The 19,768-nt window shown below is 41.5% G+C and overlaps 3 protein-coding genes across 5 annotated transcripts in view; all 3 read left to right on the top strand.

The window, feature by feature from the left end:
- The window catches only part of spegb (striated muscle enriched protein kinase b), a 44,022-nt gene extending 30,802 nt beyond the window's left edge, over positions 1–13,220 (top strand). The window contains exons 30-41 of one of the 2 annotated variants that reach the window (XM_036004519.1): positions 53–2,798; positions 2,942–3,091; positions 3,636–3,752; positions 4,424–4,591; positions 4,755–4,877; positions 5,911–6,075; positions 6,396–7,236; positions 7,782–8,021; positions 8,182–8,405; positions 9,850–9,925; positions 10,611–10,760; positions 10,930–13,220. In XM_036004519.1, the coding sequence (XP_035860412.1) occupies positions 53–2,798; positions 2,942–3,091; positions 3,636–3,752; positions 4,424–4,591; positions 4,755–4,877; positions 5,911–6,075; positions 6,396–7,236; positions 7,782–8,021; positions 8,182–8,405; positions 9,850–9,925; positions 10,611–10,760; positions 10,930–11,185 (5,256 nt within the window). In that variant the 3' untranslated portion in view covers positions 11,186–13,220. Of the gene's footprint in view, positions 1–52; positions 2,808–2,941; positions 3,092–3,635; positions 3,753–4,423; positions 4,592–4,754; positions 4,878–5,910; positions 6,076–6,395; positions 7,237–7,781; positions 8,022–8,181; positions 8,406–9,849; positions 9,926–10,610; positions 10,761–10,929 lie in introns of both variants that reach the window. The other variant, XM_036004518.1, reaches the window with a different exon arrangement.
- Positions 13,221–14,833: 1,613 nt separating this feature from the next.
- Positions 14,834–17,839, top strand: LOC116044199 (SPEG neighbor protein). 2 transcript variants are annotated; one of them, XM_031291222.2, is made up of 5 exons: positions 14,962–15,036; positions 15,449–15,555; positions 15,648–15,955; positions 16,788–16,929; positions 17,565–17,839. In XM_031291222.2, exons 2-5 carry the CDS (start codon positions 15,449–15,451, stop codon positions 17,701–17,703), a joined length of 696 nt encoding a protein of 231 aa, XP_031147082.1. In that variant the 5' UTR covers positions 14,962–15,036; the 3' UTR covers positions 17,704–17,839. The 2 variants fall into 2 exon arrangements, with proteins under 2 accessions (XP_035860415.1, XP_031147082.1); XM_036004522.1 differs by having other exon boundaries at positions 14,834–15,036; positions 15,449–15,955.
- A 1,810-nt stretch (positions 17,840–19,649) lies between these two features.
- Positions 19,650–19,768, top strand: part of ctdsp1 (CTD (carboxy-terminal domain, RNA polymerase II, polypeptide A) small phosphatase 1) — a 33,726-nt gene continuing 33,607 nt past the window's right edge. The window contains exon 1 of the mRNA XM_036004520.1: positions 19,650–19,768. This exon is cut by the window's right edge and continues 339 nt beyond it. The gene's annotated coding sequence lies outside the window, so the exon portion shown is untranslated.

Below are 19,768 nucleotides of genomic sequence, written 5' to 3'. Positions count from 1 at the left end.
TGGTCACATCTTTTACATTTTTTTTAACTGTATCATATTTCCTCTTTCACAGCGTTCACTAATCAGCTATAAATCCAAAATGGTCATGAGATCCATACCTGAGTTGCTAAACGATTCCTCCAGCCATGTCTCCATTGCCGTTCCCAGGCACCTTAAAGAAGGTTCCCCTTTGCCATCATCATCTTCAGATTCTGATGAAGACATTGGTGAACTGCCATTTATTCCAATGCCACTTAACATGGAATTTTCTGGATCAAGGATATCACTTAATGACATCCAGACCAATGAGCAGGAAACAGGAAAGCAGGACGGAACGAGTATATTGTCTGGGTCTCCTGCTCAAGCCCAGAAGGCAATGGAGTGTGACCCTAAAGAAACAGATAAAGAAGGGGTCGAATTATCAGGTGAAGGCCACCTGCGGAAAAGGTCGTCACAAGAAAATGACAGGGGTTCCTCAGATGAAGAATCCCCCACTGAATTGCCGCAAAAGTCACAGCTGACTAGAAAACCCCTGCGAAGGGGTTCAAGCATGGAGTTGGACAAACCAGAGGGTGGACCACGAAGAGGAGAGCTAAGACGTGGAGGCTCAGCTGACAGTGCATTGCTGCTCCGGATTACACCGGAGGAAGGAGCTGGAGAAGGAAACCAAGAGAATGGGAGGAGAGTTCTCAAGAAAGCTGTCTCTATGGAACTACCGAGGAGGAGCACCAGCCCAGGAACTGCCAAGATGAGTCAAGAAGACTATGCTCTTAAACTGGAGCTGATGAGACAGCGACTGCTTCGTGGTGGCTCTGTGGACAACAAGATGAGTGGGCTGAGAGGACCTCTGTTGGAAACATTAGGAATGGGAGATGAAAAACGTGCAATATCCTCAGATCGCTACTCTCGTACTGCTCGCTTGGGCCCACCCCCACTAATCAGAGCTGCATCCAGCGACTCTGCAACGGAGGACGTTCCCAAACCCAAAGTTTTGCGCAAAACTGCTTCCTTCAGCCAAGGTGATTCAGAACCCATAGCTTTACACCGCCGTTTAGGAGCTCCCTTGGAGATACCCTTGGCGCAGGTAGAAGAGAGAAGGCTCAAGGAGGCTATATCCATGTCATCTCTCACTGAGCAAGTCAAGCTAGACTCCCGTCCAGTAACTCCCAGGGAACCTTCACCAAAACTGCAGACACCAGAGTCTATTGTGCAGGAAAGTCCAACCAAAACGGAAAGCGAGGAGTCATTAATGGAGAAAGAGATAAAGCCTGATGACACTATGAACGAAAAGATGGATGGGCTGACCACAGATAGTAATTTTGATGAGAGATCAAGCACAAGTGGTTTCTCAGAGAAGGACATGAGCATATCAGAAGAACCAATGATTGAATCCGAGTATACGGGCCAGGGAATTCCTACACCTCCTCCTGTGGCCCAAAGCTCGAAACGTGAAGAGAAAATGGAGGAAGAAGGAGAGAGCGAGCAAGAAGAAAAAGGAGAGATTATGAAAGAGGAAGAGGAAAGAATTGTCAGTGTTGCTGAATCGAATGCAAAAGGAAATGTAGACATCTCTGAAGAAAATGTAGAAGAAGTAACTATGCCTGCAAAATCTTCTGATATGATCATAACCACAAGCTCAGTTATGGTGAGACCAACACAGGAATATCCCCATCCATCAGCAAATGTGTCAACTTATGTACCACCCTCGCTTCCTGCTCGAGTTGTTCTTCCAGATGGAAGCACGTCAGCATATGCAAGTATTATGCAGACCATCATGGTCCCTTCAGTTCAGTCTCTCAATGACCAACCTTTAGGCCCTTCCACACCCATTGTTGCTCCAGCCACCTCATCATCCTCAGTATCAACTGACACATTGGTACCCACATCTCCACCTGCCAACATGTCCTCTGCTTTACCTGGTCCACCAAAGCCAGCCATCATGTCAACCATTGAGCATGCTGCTGTGTACTCCCGGGTAGCATCACCAGAAATGATGACAAAAGAACCCAGTCCACCGAAGACTACCATACATTCTTCATCCCAACAAGAGCTCTCAGCAGGAGTTGACTTTGAGGACATTACCTCTGAAGAGGTCTTTGAGGCACGCTTCAAAAAACGTGAATCTTCCCTCTCAAGAAGTCTCAAATTTCTGTCGCGGTCAAAAAATGAGGACAAATCACAAGCAATTTCACCAGACTCCACAGAGTCAGGTGAAGAGATATACAGACCGGGCCCAATCGGTGCACCATTGCAATTAGCACCAAGAAGACTTGAGGAGAAGTCAAAGTCAGTCCTGGACCTTCGTGAAGCTCAAAAGGACCAAGGCTTTATGAAAAGGCTCTCTATGCGCCTGAAGAGAACTCCGTCAACTGAGCGCAAGGACGAAACAACCAAAGAAGAGGATTCCATTGCTTCAAGACGTAGGCTTTCTTGGACTCTCGGCCGAAGAGGGTCACAGGAGAAGAAGGAAGTGGAGATGACACGCATGGATGGTGGGGATAATGCGTCGGTGGAACAAGATGAAAAGGAGCTAAAGAAACCTAATGAATCGCCGGTCTTGGCAATGCGCAGAAAGATTGAATCAACAGTGGCGGGTATCTCCACAAGAATTCGCAGTTTCTCAGAGGAAAGGAAAGCATCAGAGGACAAGGAAACCAAGAGGACACCCATTCTTTCATTGCTTCGTCGTTCAACGTCAGAGAGCCGTGCTATGAAGAATGTCAGTGTTCCTCAGAACCAGCTGGCATCTCAGGCCAGTAATGGTGCCTCAACAGAGTCTCTAGACTCCATGTCCAGCCTAAAGTCAGAAACACCTAAGGGTATGTATGGTATATACTCATACGTCATATCTTTGAAAAGTTTTACGTTCTCCGTGTTTGGAGAGTACTATCAAGAAAGTACTGTAAGTACTGTAATGCATGATGGTTGATTCATGGAGGCAATATTATTTTTTCTTGTACAGTTGTGGAGACTGAGCGCAGATCCCGCTGGGACAGATGGGGTCTGACCAGAGGGAGGCGAGACAAGACAGTATCACAGCCGGACATACCAACAGCAATCTCCAGAGAAAATAGTTCCTTACGTTCACGCCATTATTCCAGACTAGCTTCTGGTAAGTTACACAGGAGTGTGCATGAAGAGATTCTGTAATGAGAGCTTAAAGCAATAATTTGACATTTGGGGAGATAAGCTTTATTGCTTTCTTCCCCAGAGTTAGATAAGAAGACCACTCTCATATCTTTCCATTAAATATAGGGCAGTTAGTCAGTCAGCAGCAGCAGCTTAGCTTAGCAGAAGAACATTTCTTCGTTACGAAACGTTTCCTTTCTTAAACATTGCATGCTACATGGTCTACCAAACCATAACACACAAATTTATGTCAACATCAGTAAACAAATACAATTTGATTGCTTCATAAATGTACGTGTGATGAATGGCTCATACATATACCTCTTTATAGCAATAGCAAAAATGAAGAGGGTTTTGGGGGAAGAACACAAAGACAAAGGTTCTCAGCTGATCCTATGTCAGAAGTTGTACAGTGGTTCCAGTGATGTCGGTCTTAACCATCATTGGATACAGCAAATCATAACTTTTAATTTTACTTCATCAATATTTGGACATTATTTAAGTGGTCCAATGTATTTTGCTCCCAGATTTCCCTCCAGTATTCCACATCAAACTGAGGGATCACGTCCTGTTGGAGGGGGATCCAGTCACACTCAGCTGTCTGCCAGCAGGCAGCCCCCACCCACACATCACCTGGATGAAAGGTAAGGATCTCTGATGCAAACAAGGCAGTGTAATGGTCTCACAGATGGATGGTCAGAATTACTTCACTTGCCCAATTATTCTTGGGTGTATGAGTGCGGCAGAGACGGAGAACCAAAATGTCTCCCCTGTTCTTTCTGACCACGGTGGGAAATCTGTAGCAGTAAAAGTTAACCCTCTCCTCGATTTCATGTTGTTTACGGAGAAGGAGAACCCGTAAATGAGTACAGGGAAATGCATTGCTACCAAGCCCAGCCAAGCAGACAATCACATTTGTCGCCGCGACGTGTAGTTACATTTCTGAGGAGGTGCACGTCAGGCTACTGCATAGGGTACAGCGTAGGGTCCGTATCTATGTATACCTACGTACAGTACATACCTACGTACATACCTACAGCGTAGATTTAACGCAGAACCATAAACCAAACTTTATATTGCATCTCGCTACATACTAACATATGGTCCCATGATAAGAGAAGTTGCAGACAGTGCAAATAAATAGTACAGGAGATGAGAAGTAACATTCCTTAAGTTTTTAATAATTTCTTACATTTTTTTTAAATTTTAACAGAACTTAGTTAACACTCTTCGTCATTTTAATTTATGATGTTAAACTTAAATCTTCATCATTATATCTCATTATAAAAGCTCATTTTTATGCATGTTTCCTCAGATAAGAAGCCCCTGGAGATTGATGCCAGGATGAACATGATCGCCTGCCCTGATGGTCGGCAGCTACTGATGATCATGCAGACCACCAAAAAGGATGCCGGGGTCTATGAATGTGTTGCTACAAACCCCCTGGCCGCAGTGTCCAGCTCTTGCACAATATCGCTTGCTCGTAAGAACTGAGAGATACATTTTTATTATAGTACTTTATATAAATAAATAAATAAATACAGTAATAAAGGCTGTTATAGTCTACTGGGTAGACAACAGAGAGCCTGAAAAGACACTGGAGGCCAAGTGATATGTATATAATAAGGATACATTTGTTTTTACAGGTCTGCCCAATCGTCCTGGGACCCCTGAAATACCTCAGAAGTACAACAACACAGCCCTGGTACTGTGGAGGCCCTCAGACACAATAGCCCCCTGCACATACTCTCTGGAAAGGAAAGCAGAGGGTCAGTGTTTAATGACAATTATTTCATGGTTGATATTTTTTTTTTACCGTAGGTTTTAAAAGGGTTACATAGATCCAAGAGTAATGGAGTTTCAAACCATATGCTGTGGGTTGCCCAGAATACTGAGGTTTTTTGTAACACACCTACTCTCAACAAACAAGTTAAAGGAATAATACGTAGGATTTTCCTAAAAAACAATGTATAGACTAATTCAAAATGAATCCCTCTCAATCATCACTTATGACCCACTAGTAAGTGTGTGGTGGTGTCTGTATCTGCAGGGATCCTGCCCTCTGCTTGTATTTTCTCTTTTCTTCTTATTTTTGTGGGATTGTGGAATCTTTATTGGCATCGGCAAATAGCATTTGGGCTCTATGTAGGTGTGTAACCCCCAGCCAATAACAGGTTGGGGCAGGTTGTGCAGCCCATTCTCATTCCCAACCGCTGCTTTGACTCCAGCGTGTGATACCGACGCGCAAGTTTACCTGACACAGACACAGAAACAGAATCTCTGCATTAACTCATAATCCAGCAATGTGGCACCTTCCTGCAGAGGTCTGGGTGTGTTTATTTGTGCTTTAGAACATAACCGCTATAAGAACAATCAGAAAAGTGTTTTATTCCTCTGATTTACTTCATTCACTCCAAAAGGGTCACACAGCCTTACATTTTGCGAAGTACACGTATGTGCCTGTCTGATGTATACCTTTAAGGTTGCTATGGTAACTTGTGTGCTATGGCATATCGTGGTGAAGGTGAAGTAGCAAACTATATGTTTATGGCTGATGAAATCTAACCTGAAACATAAATACAGTGTAGCAGCCTCGCAACATAAGAACCACTATTTAACAAAATGGAAGTTTTTTGTACTTTATCAATGCGTCAACACACATGAGATATGAGACTCACTTATAAATTGCAAAACAAGGTGTCTGTGTGTATTTGATTTAAAATATTGCAAGTGTAATGTAATATAACTATAAATTGTCTCTTGAAATAAAATGGGCACACTGATCTTATTTTTACTCCCCAGGTGAGACCAACTGGTTGATCGTGGCTACAGGGGTGGCAGACTGTTATTGCAATGTGGTTGACCTGCCAGCAGGAGGCTCCTTCAGGTTCAGGGTGGCATGTGTCAATAAAGCTGGGCAGGGCCCCTATAGCAACCTCTCAGAAGTAGTAAGCCTGGATGCTTCAGGTATGTATTATCTCCAAAAATAGTCATTGATACAAACAGACCTTTGTATTCATTATAGATAAGGCCAACATTAATTCACTTTCAATGCACTATTTTATGTATGTCCCTACCTTAACAGATACAGTCAGATGCAACTGATTGCAATTAAGTGTAGTTTTTGTTTTTCTCAACTCATTTTAGGTTTTTATGTGTATGTTGATAATATCATTTGTCTGGGACAGTGTACATTACATACCTTGTTGGACAATGTGTTCATATATCAAATCAAGTCTTTGAGGTGTATCCTCCCTCTTATTGCCCCTCCCTTTGTCTTTCATTAGAACCAGCTAAATCCAGTGCTACTGTGGTGGTCAAGACTGTCCCTGCAACTACTCCCCCTGTGGTGATGATGTCATCAATGAAAGTGCCTCCCATTAAACCAGCTCCCAGTAAATCCACTATAGTAACACCTGTCCCTCCCTCAACTTCAGCTCCTGCTCCTGCTCCCTCTGTGGCTAAATCTGCTTCTCCAGTAACCATCAAACCCACTGTGCAGGTTGAAGCTAGCCGCCCTGCTGTTACTGCGCCCGTAAGTACAGCTCCCTCTGAACAAGCTCCTGTTCAGACCACCACAGCTGTCCAAGCTACGGCAGCCAAAGCCAAGACCACCATTAACATTAGTGTGAGCAAACCCCAAACCAAATTGGCACCTCCCCCTCTTGTCCCACCCAAACCTCGGAGTCCTGTAAATGCAGCCCCAAACAAATCTCCATCTCCTGTACCACCACCTGCACCTGCCATCGGGAAACCTATTTCATCTGTTCCCATGTATGTGCCAGCTGCGGCTGCGCGGGTTACTCCACCTTCGCAATCTAGTTCCACACCGACAACTAACACCCGTTCAGTCACTCCTGTGACTGTGTCACCACCAGTGATTGTGTCACCACCTGTGACTGTGTCACAACCCATACCGGTGGCTGTCTCACGGCCCGTGGTGATGGTACAGAGCTTGACGCCACTGCTGCAGGGAGGGGACAGCCTGAGTACCCCATCTGGACGGGTCACACCATCTGGAAGGGCCACACCTTCGGGACGCAGGACGCCTTTGGGCAAGCCTGGAGAGGGATCTCTGCGCCAGGGAGTTCCTCAGAAGCCTTACACCTTCATGGATGAAAAAGCAAGGTAATCACTATTAATGGAAAGTGACTTAAATATGAACAACCCATTTTAAGCAAAGCTAACTCAAATGTGGGCTGACAACTTTAAACTGTACCTTGAAAACAAGAGATTTTAAAGCCGCTATAATCAATATTATTATATTTACAATAGATTAAAGAGACAGTTCACCCCAAAATACATATTTTTTTCTTTTATCTGTAGTGCTATTTATCAATCTAGATTATTTTGGTGTGAGTTTCCCAGTGTTGGAGATATAACGGCCATAGAGATGTCTGCCTTTTCTCCAATATAATTTAACTAGATGGCATTCGGCTTGTGGTGCGCAAAAAAAAAACCTCAACAGCAATGTCTTTCCAGAAATCATGACCGGGTTACTCAAAAATAATCCACTTGCACTAATCCCTACCTCTTGCTTTAACGTCTTATAACTCATGGATTTGTGGCCTACTGTTTGATCTGTTGTTGTTTTTAGCAACAGTAGGCAGCTGTTTTCAGCAACAAAAAAATAACCTGGAAGAGGGACCATTGACTTATTCTTTGTCACACAGGGGTCGGTTTGGTGTGATCCGTGAGTGCCGGGAAAACGCCACAGGCAACCTCTTTATGGCTAAGATTGTTCCATATGAGGCAGACAGCAAGCAGACGGTGCTGCAGGAATACGACATCCTCAAGTCACTTCATCATGACAGGATCATGGCCCTGCACGAAGCGTACGTCACACCGCGCTACTTGGTGCTGATCTCCGAGTACTGCAGTGGGAAGGAGCTGCTCTTCAGCCTCATAGACAGGTGAAGCCAAACAGCTGTACAATTGGTTGCTTGTCCGACGTGAAACCGTTACCTGGTTTCCCATTTACACTGAAAGAACAGAATTTATTTAGAAATGCATCAATGAGCAACTGCCTCAAAATAGTCTCCCTCTCACAAGCTGATTTCTGCTGCGTTTCAGGTTCCGTTACTCCGAGGATGACGTGGTCACCTATGTTGTGCAGATCCTCCAGGGTCTGGACTATCTCCATACCCGACGCATCCTCCACCTGGACATCAAGCCGGAGAACATCATCATCACCTACATGAACGTCATCAAGATCATTGACTTTGGCAGCGCTCAGACTTACAACCCTCTTTTCCTCAAGCAGTTCAGCCCTCCTATTGGAACACTTGAGTATATGTGTAAGAGCATTCCCACAGGGAATGTAAAATTAAAGCTTCGCTATCAGTATTTTTATGTTAACATACTGTGTGAAAACTTATTAGCATTAATTGCTCATTGTTTTGGTTTTGTGGCCCACAACGTTTTACTGTTTTGATTGAGTCTCACTGCTCTCATCAGCATCATTTCTAGACGCAGTAGGTGGCTGTTTTTACAGAAAAAGCCCTAATAAACCGACCACTATTTGCTTTAGAGGATGGTAGAGACCAAATCAGAGCTTAAAGACTTATTGGGACTTTAGCTTATTCACCGTAACCCCCAGAGTTAGATAAGTCCATACATACCCTTCTCATCTGCGTGTTGTAACTCTGTCCGACAGTTCCACCGGTAGCTTAGCCTAGCACGGATCCTTAAGGTAACCGGTTCCAACTAGCCTACTGCTCCGAATAAGTGACAAAATAACGCCAACGTGTTCCTATTTACATGTTGTGATTTGTAGAGTCACAGCGTGTACAAATAACAAGGTCATATGAGACACAGCCATCTTCTAACCGTATACATACTGAGAACTATATTCTCAGGAGGCGAAGCAGTGCTGATCTGCTCGGGGCTTCTCAAGTGCTGCAAAGCATATCATTCCGCCCAAGTAGCAGAAGTAGCACTACTGCTTCGCCTAACTCTGGGGTTTACGGTGAATAAGCTAAAGTCCCAATAAGTCGACGTGTTCCTTTAAAGGAGCGTGAATATTGGACTTTGTGTCTGCTGGATGTGTAAATAAGCAACTCTTTGTTAACACTTTAGCAAAATCAACCTTATAAGGTAATATGAAAGTGTGTTTACAGCTTGTTGCGCTGCCCTCAAGTGGCCAAAAATCAATGATTGCTCTTATTTGATTGCTCAGGTCAATATTATTCCTGTACTGATCATTTAGTTAGTTTGATGGTAACTTACTTAAACTGTATTTACTCAGTAAGTCTAATTTAAATCATAATCTATTTTGCAAGCGGGACATGAGGACAAAGTACATACACACACAAGATTATGACTAAGTTGATTTGTCCACACAAAGCAATTATTACAGACCCTCATTTAAACAATCAGAAATATAAGTTCCTAGGAGAAATGAGTGTCCCTGTGCATATTGAGAGAAATCATTGAATAGAAATATGTTCTATGGATTTACTAAGTGACTGATGGTGGTTAGGCCAATTAAGGTAAGGCACTTAGAGGATTAAACAAGTACAATTAACTTCAGAATTACATTAACTGTTTTGTCAGTGGGCATGCACTAGCTATAAAATCCCAGGGGTATTATAAACTAATAACTAAAACTATGCGTTCACATATTTAAAAAGACCACAGACAACATCAATAAATACATACTACATAGTATGAAGACTATTTGCAGATGTAATTAAAGTTATGTGTAAAACAATGAAGGCTAAACATTTTTCCTTTCTTCAGCTCCAGAGATGTTGAAAGGGGATGTTGTGGGTCCTCCAGCTGACATCTGGAGTGTGGGTGTACTGACTTTCATCATGTGAGTACTGCTTTCATAGCCTCCAGCCAGCAGGCCCTCTTCAAATAGACATGTTATCGTGTTCTTTATGTGAAAGGAGGCTTATGATTTCAGATCTCAGGTCTTTTCTATATACTGCGATTTTCATGGTCTGGACATCTTGTTGCTCTTGTGATATTAATTTGATTCACAACTAGTCTATATCCACGACGTTCCACTTCCGGGATTGCTCTCGTTCTGCCGGGAATTCTGCCGGATGTCACTCCATTCGGATGTCTGTTTTCGGATGTCTCGTTTCCTTCCGCTTTCTTTGTGTTGTAATTTTAAACTATGGTTAACTGCTCCTCAGATCTCTGCAGGGTAAATTCAGACAGCTAGCTAGACTATCTGTCCAATCTGAGTTTTCTGTTGCACGACTAAAACAACGACCAAAACAAGTTCCTTCCCGAGGCTATTTTGCAGCGGCACCGTGGCTCGGCTCGGCACTCAGCGCCACCTAAGATGATTGTGATTGGTTTAAAGAAATGCCGATAAACCAGAGCGCGTTTTTCTCCTATCCCGGAATGCTGTGTGGACTAGCCAGACCTTCCTCCACAGCGCTGTGGAGGAAGGTCTGGCAATGCAAGACTAATTCACAACTAACCTAAGGAACCATCTTAGATTTCATTGTGCATTGTTGACATGTTTTTGATTGTTGATTTTCCAGGCTAAGCGGCAAGTCGCCTTTCATTGAAAATGATCCTCAGGAGACTGAAGCCAGGATCCAGGCGGCAAAGTTTGACCTCTCTAAACTCTACCAGAATGTGTCCCAAAGTGCCTCTCTGTTTCTTAAAAAGATCCTCTGTAGCTACCCTTGGTAAGCTGAACATTAGTCCTTTTTGTAGTTGCCGTATTGCACAGAATTTCTATCACTGCCTTTTGCTGAGACCTAATTTTACAGCACTTTACAGGACTTTATTACAATACATTGTATGCTGCCCTTTCTGTTTTTAACATTTGGATCCTCACTGTCTGATCTTCAACAGGGCCCGTCCCTCCATTAAGGACTGCTTCAATAACTCCTGGCTTCAGGACGCCTACCTGATGCGCCTTCGCAGGCAGACTCTCACCTTTACAACTACCCGTCTCAAGGAATTCTTGGCCGACCAGCAGCGCAGGCGAGAGGAGGTGGCCACCAAGCACAAAGTCCTCCTGCGGTCCTACCAGAGCTCGCCACAAACCCCCACCAGCCCCGCCACGCCAAATGTGCCAATTTCACCCCCAACACCTCTCACCCAATGAAAACAGGCTTCCAAAAACCAGTTGTCGTGACTTTACGGGGGGGGGGGGGACATCCTCAGAGCCAGACAAGACTTTGGGCCCTGAGGTGGGGTGGTCCCTTCAGGTTTGAGTTGTTGAACTTGGTTGGAAGAAAAAAAAAAACTCAAGAAACAATCAGTGGCTGTGATCTACAGAGACTTTTCTTGTCTGGTTCTGAAAGAGAATCTAGAGAATGCTTTCACACTTAACGGAACTCTTTCAAAGTTACAAGAGCCTGACTGTAATTTTTTTATATGGTGGACCTTGTTCATGCAAGGCAGGATGTTGTCTTCAAGTTAGTACCTCAAGGTTTGTAACTTTGCATACATTTTGGATAAATTACTTCCTTTCTTACTGTCAACTCTACAATGATTAGAGGGAATGCATTGTAGTTACGTACCACGGAAGGCCTAAAATTGCTGCAATTAGAGTTTTGATGTTAAAAACATTGTTTCCTTTAGGTTATTGACAAGATTCCAAAATGATGATAAAAAATACTTAGCACAATTTCAAAACAAGGAGTATGTTTCCTGACCAGACGTTAATTCTATGATGTCTAATTTTGTGTCCGTGATAAAGGACAGCCCGGAATTGGGCTAAGTATTGCTCTCCATAAACTTAATCCAACTTTAACTTAAGCAGTGTTATTCGTGCTACAGTACCTGTGTTTTTACAATGCTGTAGCATCTCACTGATTGTCAAGATTGTAGCAGTTCCAGTTACTTTGTTGTTCTGAGTTTTTAAAGTGTAAATTGAGTTCAGAGAATACAAAGGAGGATTCTAGTATACGTCTAAAGGGCTTTTAGAAAAGGACTCTTATAATCAGCACACATTTCTTCCCTAATGTTACTGAACATAGTAATGATTCTCAAAATCTGAGTTTTGCTTTGGAATTCGTTATTAGATCATCATTTTTGCTCCAAGTGACGCTATGCACAGCATAAGTGGCTCCATGCAGAACTGTCACTAGTTCCTTCACCACAAGTAAGCTAACAACCAGAGCATTGGCTTCCAGTTCAGCTTAGCTCTTCCACTCAGCCCAGTGTAAAGGATCCAGTGGGATTAACCACGCAGAGATATTTGCACTCATCTCTGAGTTTACTAAAATGACGTTTACAAGTTTGCTGAGTCAGTCGGTCAATGTATTCTTAGAGTGTGCGTACAGCACTTTGCCTGAGATACGAGATCATTATTAAATGTAAGATCATTCAGAGCTTTAGTGCTAAACTCAGTCGCTTTAGAAACCCACTGGTGACACTGGGGTGCCTCCAAGTGCCCTTAACCAGTTAGCATTAGTCAGCATAAACAATAGCCTTTCCAAACCATTGAGAAAGGATGTTCCTTAGGACATTGATGATAATCTTAATTCTTATTTTTGCTGTAATTTTCCATTTCTAAAAGCTACTGTTTTGAAAAAAAAAAGGTTGATTTATTAGGTTTTTTTTATAAATGATAGCTTTTAAATGCCGAACCTTTAATAAATAAAGTTAAGTAAGATTTAAACAGGTTAGAATTAAATTAGAAATTATTATTTATTTATTCCCTTAATTAAGTGGCATACACCTTTTTTGGTTTCCAGCCCATACAAGCTTGTAAGACACTATACACAGTAACATGCAATATTACAGCCCCTGCAAACTATACAAAACATGAAATGTTAAAAAATCTTAGACAATCCTTACAGCTCTAGGAAATATTTAATTAATTTGTAAGAGACACCTCTTATTCCATGCCCTATATATGAGATATGTTGAGGTGTGTACCTCTAAATAAAATCGTAAAATAACATTCAAAAACACAAATCAGTGATATACCCGAGGTCATCAGCTGTTTCGGGTCTTATCATCAGACACCCTTGCCCGAGCGACCGTGTCGGGGGTGATCAGGTCCCAGCTTGTGTCCAGGTAGCTCAATTCGCCCCACTAGTCAGCCCTCTTTAGCCAAAGCCAAAGGGAAGCCTTTTCAGCGGCTTCCAAGATGTTCTCGATGGCTCTTTGTTTCTGCAGTCCACAGAAAAGAGTCAAGAGAATGTAAATGCATGCCTGGTTGATTTGCAAACCATTACAGAATAGGATAATTCATAAATTGTATCTAATTGTTTTCACTCTGGTTTTAGTCCCTTAAAACATGTAACTTTTCCTGCAATTGGGCACGTACCGACTTTTGTCCCTTGGATTGAAAGTAGAATAAGACTCAGTGGCATATTGGTGTTTTAATGTCCGTTTCCAAATATATTGGTACGTCTCACCTCACAGAAAATGCCCATTATCCCTTTTTGGTCAAATATGGTTGATCCTAAATATTTGTTTTGGAAGTTTATCCTCAGGCGTCAGTACCAGCACCTTTTGCTTTAACAATACATTGATCATTTATCAGTGATGCAGTGATCATTTGATCTTTTTCCTCATTATTTCTTGGTAAAGAAATGGCTATGTTGTATTGTTTCTTTGATATTGCTTTGCCTCGTGAGTGCAAATTCAGTTTTAAGACCAGCATTTGAATCCCTTTGCTGTCACGCGTGTTAATATCAAGTACAGATTTCTGTGACAGATTGGATTCATTTTATTATACATAAAGTATCAAGAACTGCAATCAGACACTGGTAAGTCTTTTACGACAGTATCACAAAAAGCTGCGTCATACATTCAGCAAAAAAATCTTTTAATCTGTGTATTGACTGACAGAGATTGTTAGTAATTCTACGAAATTATTTTACTAGCTCTATATATTCTAATGCTATTGCTAGATAAATACTGCCCTTTTTTCTGCAGCTCAGTCATTTTCCTATGCAGAGTGGAAGTTGAGCACAAAGGGAGTTGTTTTAAACCTGAATGAAAACATGCAAGATCAGCATGAGAATGCAATTCTAAACTGTCTGTCTCTGTGCAATATATTATGTTCTATAATCATATAAAATGAAACTACAACTATTTATGTAACAGTTTTGAAAAAAAAAGATGTTGAACGCTCCACATTTTGTATTAAAATCCTATGCCGTATTTTGTTGAATGTGTTGCAGTGCCTCGTGATGGATATTAGACCCACAGACAAAAAAACAGTTTGTTAAATGAATGATTATTTTTGATTATATGACTGTGACTGCTTTGTGTGTTTCGCAATTTGTTTATTTATTGAGTGACTGTATTTGTTATAGCTGCTGCTGTTTATTTTGTGACATTTCTGAATCTGGCATGGAAAAGGCATGACAGCTGTTAAGGCTATGAACAATAAAGGGAATATGATAAATATATGTATTCTTGCTATCTGTTTGTTCAGTGGAACTGTGTGTGAAAGTGGAAGCAGTTTTATGAATTTACTATGAACCATTTTTAAACTTACAATATTTTAAAATGGTTTAAATTGTACTCCTTGGTGCTAGTAGCTGAAGAGATGACTTGAAAGATGTTTGCACTTTAATAAAAGATCAAAGTCAGGTCATGATTTTATGATACTTTATGATCAAAGAATGTTCTCAGTTCAGGCCGAGGCCACTCCCTCCACATGACCCCGACGACCAACAGTCGTGTGTGTGTATTCTCACCAGGGACGACTCACATTTCAACCACAAACAAAACTATTAACTGCTCCAAATTCTCACGAGTATTTCATATGAAGGCTTTATAAGGACAGACAAGAATGGCTGCAACATTTGCTGCGCATCCTCAATCAGTCTGGTCATGCTGAGTATTTTTTTATATCCAAAGAAGGAAAAGGAACGTCTAGGTGATGAGTTGTTCTCCCTGAGGACCTCTAGATATAAAGCATGAAGTGTTTTGGGTTGCTGCCTCTGGAGTGGATCTGGAGAAGAGAGCTGCTGCGTGAAGATCTCCAAGGTAAGAGATGTGACATTAAGTTGTAAATGAAGAAAATGCTTGGTAAGGTCATGCGTTTTAATGTATTTAAAAACTAAAATCCTCCTAACTCTTCTTTTCCAGTGGTCAGAATATATAGGCCCTTTTCACAGATTTGAACATGTCACAGTAGAAAAAGCAGAAGTGCAATGAATAAAATGAATGATGGCTGAATTCCATTTAGCTGCTTCAGTTTCAGGGTCCTGGTATTGTTCATGCTGGCTCACTGTCACAATGTCATGGCTTACTGGGACACTTGAATAGAACAGAGCCACCTGTGCTTGTCCTGCTATGACAAGTCAAAAATGCCTGCTCTGATAAATTGGATTTTAAATAAGGTTTTTAACTCATTTCAATGGTTCCTCCTAACGCTAACCTGCTCTGACCACTGCAGATGTCCAAAGTGAAGCCTGCGCCCCCTCCTGGGTGCACTCTGAACATCAGCGATCCTCAGGTCCAGGAGGCTGCCGTCCGAATCCAAGCCTCGTATCGTGGCCACAGGTACAACGCTATCCAGTGTCTGTCGGCATCATTGACATTCCAGTGCCTTTTGAGCATGAAAGAATTCTTATATTCCTGTGTTTCTCACATAGGTCGCGTAAAGAGCTGCGGGAGAAGGGCCCTCCCAAGATCCTGCAGGATCTCAAAGATGTGGTTCTTGTTGAGGGCAGCGCTGCAAAGCTGGAGTGCAGAGTGAGCGCCTTTCCAGATCCTTTCATCGTCTGGTCCAAGGATGGCAAAGAGCTGAAGGATGGTCCCAAGTACCGCTACGTTTTTGAAGACCCGGATTTTGTGGCACTCGTGGTTAGAGATGGGGTTCTGGCTGATCTGGGAAAATACACAGTTTCCATAAAAAATCCATTTGGACAGACATACGGATCTGCCTGTATTCTAGTGGAAGGTGGGTACAGATCATCTGTTGGCATTTGTTGTTTCTATACTTTACAATGAGTCAAGTCAAGTTTTGTTTATTCGGCATGATTGGAAGAATCAGAATTTAATCAAACAGCTTCAAGAAATAGTTCAACATTTCACGAAACATGCTTTTGTTACCTTTAGACAGAGCCAGGCTACCTGTTTCCTCCTTTTTCCGGTCTTTATGCTAAGCTAAGCTAACCAGCTGCTGGGTGTGGACTTATATTATTATTTACAGGAAAGATACGAGAGTGGTGCCAATCATCTCATATAACTTTTGGCAAGCAAGCGAATAAGAGTATTTCCGAAAATGTCTACTATAAAATTGTTGATCTAAACACCAAATTTTCTTGAACAATGGAATAAAAACGTTCCTAAACAATCATCCTAGATGAAGTGAAAAGTACTAACTGAAGAAAGAGTTGTACCTGTGGACAGAAATGACTTGATGCTAATGTTTGCTCCCGTCCTATGACCTGTCTGAAGCCAAGGCTTCATTCCTCTAGTGATTAGTAGTGCCTCTTGTGTCCCAATTTGCATTTCCTAGGATGGCGAAAGGAATGTTCCGCCCTACTCTGCCTCTGATTGGCTTATCCTGGTATTCTTACCCTAACCCTAACTAATCTCACTCCTCCTGCCTAAACCTAACCAATCCAAAAAACAAAGGCAACGAGTACTAGCTAATCCGAGACAGAGTAGGGCAGGACATTCCTTCGCCATCCTGTACGACTTCTATCTTTGAGGCAATTGCAATTCTAGCACTTGTGATCGTCAATTAATCATGTGGCTGACGTAGTATTTGCATCATGCATCCCCAGTCCCTGCTAAGGTTTCTAAAGGCCCAGACAACAAGCAGGCCAAAAGAGGGACAACAGTGGTGCTCAAGGCTGAAATAAGTGGGGAGCCTCCTCCAGATGTTGCATGGCTTAAGGATGGAGATGACATTGAAGAAGATGACAGGTAGGCTGTCTTAGAGATTCAATTAGGAGGAATGCTGTAATAATGTATTTCTATAGTGTGTGTGTGTGTGTGTGTGCAATGCTTTTTCAGGATGTGTGTACATAGAGAAAAGGCATTGTGTGTGAGCTAATGCCATCAGGACACACATACACACAAACACACCCACACACAGGTTTGTGGCACTATCCTTGTGGGGACCCGTCATTGACATAATGCATTCCCTAGCCCCTTACCCTAACCTTAACCATCACAACTAAATGCCTAACCTTAACCCTTACCCTCACCCTAACCATAACCTAATTCTAACCCTAATCCTAAAACCAAGTCTTAACCCTCAAACAGCCCTTTAAAGTTGTGGGGTCCAGCATTTTGGCCCCACAAAGCTGTCCGGACCCCACAAGTATACTGGACTCCCGGTTTTTGGACTCCACGAATATAGTTAAACAAGCCCACACACACACACACACACACACACACACACACACACACACACACACACACACACACACACACATACACACACACACACACCATCCAATTACTGTAGATTGCAAATTAAGTGATTGTAATTTAGAATTCTAGGGAAAGCATATGTAACAAGTAGTGATAATAAAGGTGCTACAATTGTCTTTCAGGGTATTCTTTGACATTGGAGACACCAACACGATCTTGACCATCAAAAATGCAAAGTTGTCTGATGCTGGCAAGTATGAGGTGTTTGTGGAGAACCATCTGGGCACAGACCAGTCCTTTGCTCGCGTGGACATCCTCTGATGTAACCTCTCAACTACACTGGTGCTAATGCAAAAGCCTCTGTTCTCTTATAGCGCAATCCGATGGACAATATACTGTATTGCTGCTGTGTTCCAAGCTGTACATTCAATCATGCCCATGATAAAAAAAAAGTAAAGAGTTTTTTTGCTAACAGCTTTTGAGTTGTTGTTTTTTAAATGATCCATTATTGATGACAGGATAAAGCGTTTGTATTGTGGGACAAAAGTAGAGATTTCAAAAGACAGCATGTTATGATAATAATATATACAAAACCTATTAATCATTTTGACATTTAACATTAAGATGAGAGGGTTACGTAAAAGGGTACATGTGAGAGACGTGCGTAAGATAGTATCCATAGTGTCGTTTTTATTACTGTTATTCATTTGTACAATTTCTCCTGTCCTGGTTGATAAGAACAGCTAAGTCTAAGGTTTGAAAAATCCTGCTTAAAGACGGGGACGTGTGAGTGAAGCTGAGCTGGGATGAGTAAATGACAACCACAGCTGTGAGGATAGAAGCTGAGACACAAGTCAATCAAGTAAAAAAAATGCCCCAAAACATATTTCTCTTTAAGCCTTAATATCTCCTTAATGGAATACTTATCAAAACGTACCACTCAGAGTACAAAAACTAACCAAAAGACCACAACTTCTTAAAAAGTATTTTGTATTTTGAAAGACAAGGTGGACATGAATGGAATTAATTGTGTGTACAGTCAGAGATATATTTTGCTGCCAGCAGCATAGCTGTGATCAGAGGAATTACAGTTGTCAGGTATTAATACACTGGCTTTTCCACTCAGCTGTGTATTCATTATTATTCAAAATTGTAATGCAGTAAAACCAGGGAGAAAGTCACAGCAAGTTTCATTTTTTAAGTTTCAGCAGAGTATAGTTACAGAGGCTACACTGTGTGGATCAGGCGCACCAGGGAGACAGTCCACCTATACAAACCCCTTCATTGTAACAGATTGCTTATATGAATGAGTGGCAAAAGCTGCAACCAGAGACAAATGTTCAGATCACTTTAGAGATACACAACTATCCAACATTATTAACAGGTTAGAGTAAATTGTAATTGCTCCCAGGTTGCCCATTGCTCCTAATACTTAGGATGGGTTAAATGCAGTAATTGAATTTCACTACATTGTACCGTGTATATGTGACGAATAGGAATAAAGTTTGTTTAGTTTTTTTTTGTGAGAAAAAAAAAGAAAATCATCTTGTGATCCCTCACATTCAACTTAGATATTTTTTGTCTTTTTTCTTTAAAAAAAACAAAAAAAACATTCCCTATCAAAAGGTCTTTTGTTATTGGTAAATAGTCTACCTTCTTTTTTGGTTCAATAAAGGCCAAATAAATAGTTGCCTAGTACTCTGTAGCATGAATATCCATCTCTGTCATGATTGAGCTATTTTAATTTATATTATATTGTTTATTTAATTTTAATTATCTATCTATCTATCTATCTATCTATCTATCTATCTATCTATCTATCTATCTATCTATCTACTTGTTTAAACAGTTGCAGCTATAACATTTTAAAAACTATCCTTTTTTACATGGGTTTACTGAAGATTTTTCAGAAAGAAAGTAACTTTGATCTGGCACTTTAAAGACGGTCCCTTACTTCCTTTTTTTTTCTCGGTCGGTTTTAAGGCTGCCCCCGTCAAACGTCAAAGTTGTGTTTGAGCCAGTCTATGGTTTGAACAAACTTTTAAAAACACGCTACGTGCAAGAAACGGTACACTTAAACGCCCGAAAATTGAATATTTTTTATTTTTACGATTATCAAGATATATTGGAAAATATATCAAAATTATGAAAAATATCGGTTTTATACAGTTAGCACTTATATTCGGCGAATTTACACTCAAAGTAAAACTAAAAATTAAACGCCAAAAACGCATTGAAATGTATCCACAACATTTCCCCCCAACTAAACGAGCAACACGTTAACGTTACACGTACAGTGCTATTTAGTGAAAAGCTTCACATCCTGCATTGTGGCTTTAAGAATGGGGCTTCCTTGAAACCGTCAAGTTCCATGTTAGCATGGTCA

This window comes from Sander lucioperca, chromosome 8 (genome assembly GCF_008315115.2).
Source record: "Sander lucioperca isolate FBNREF2018 chromosome 8, SLUC_FBN_1.2, whole genome shotgun sequence".
Taxonomy (NCBI): domain Eukaryota; kingdom Metazoa; phylum Chordata; class Actinopteri; order Perciformes; family Percidae; genus Sander; species Sander lucioperca.
This window is presented reverse-complemented; position numbering and strand designations above follow the sequence as displayed.

Bases quoted from the DNA above. Each gene is read 5' to 3' on its own strand.
- LOC116044199 (XM_036004522.1), top strand. From the start codon at position 14,967: ATGAAGTGTTTTGGGTTGCTGCCTCTGGAGTGGATCTGGAGAAGAGAG. The intron at 15,037-15,448 runs GTAAGAGATGTG...TGACCACTGCAG, and splicing joins GCTGCGTGAAGATCTCCAAG to ATGTCCAAAGTGAAGCCTGC. The intron at 15,956-16,787 runs GTGGGTACAGAT...ATGCATCCCCAG, and splicing joins TGCCTGTATTCTAGTGGAAG to TCCCTGCTAAGGTTTCTAAA.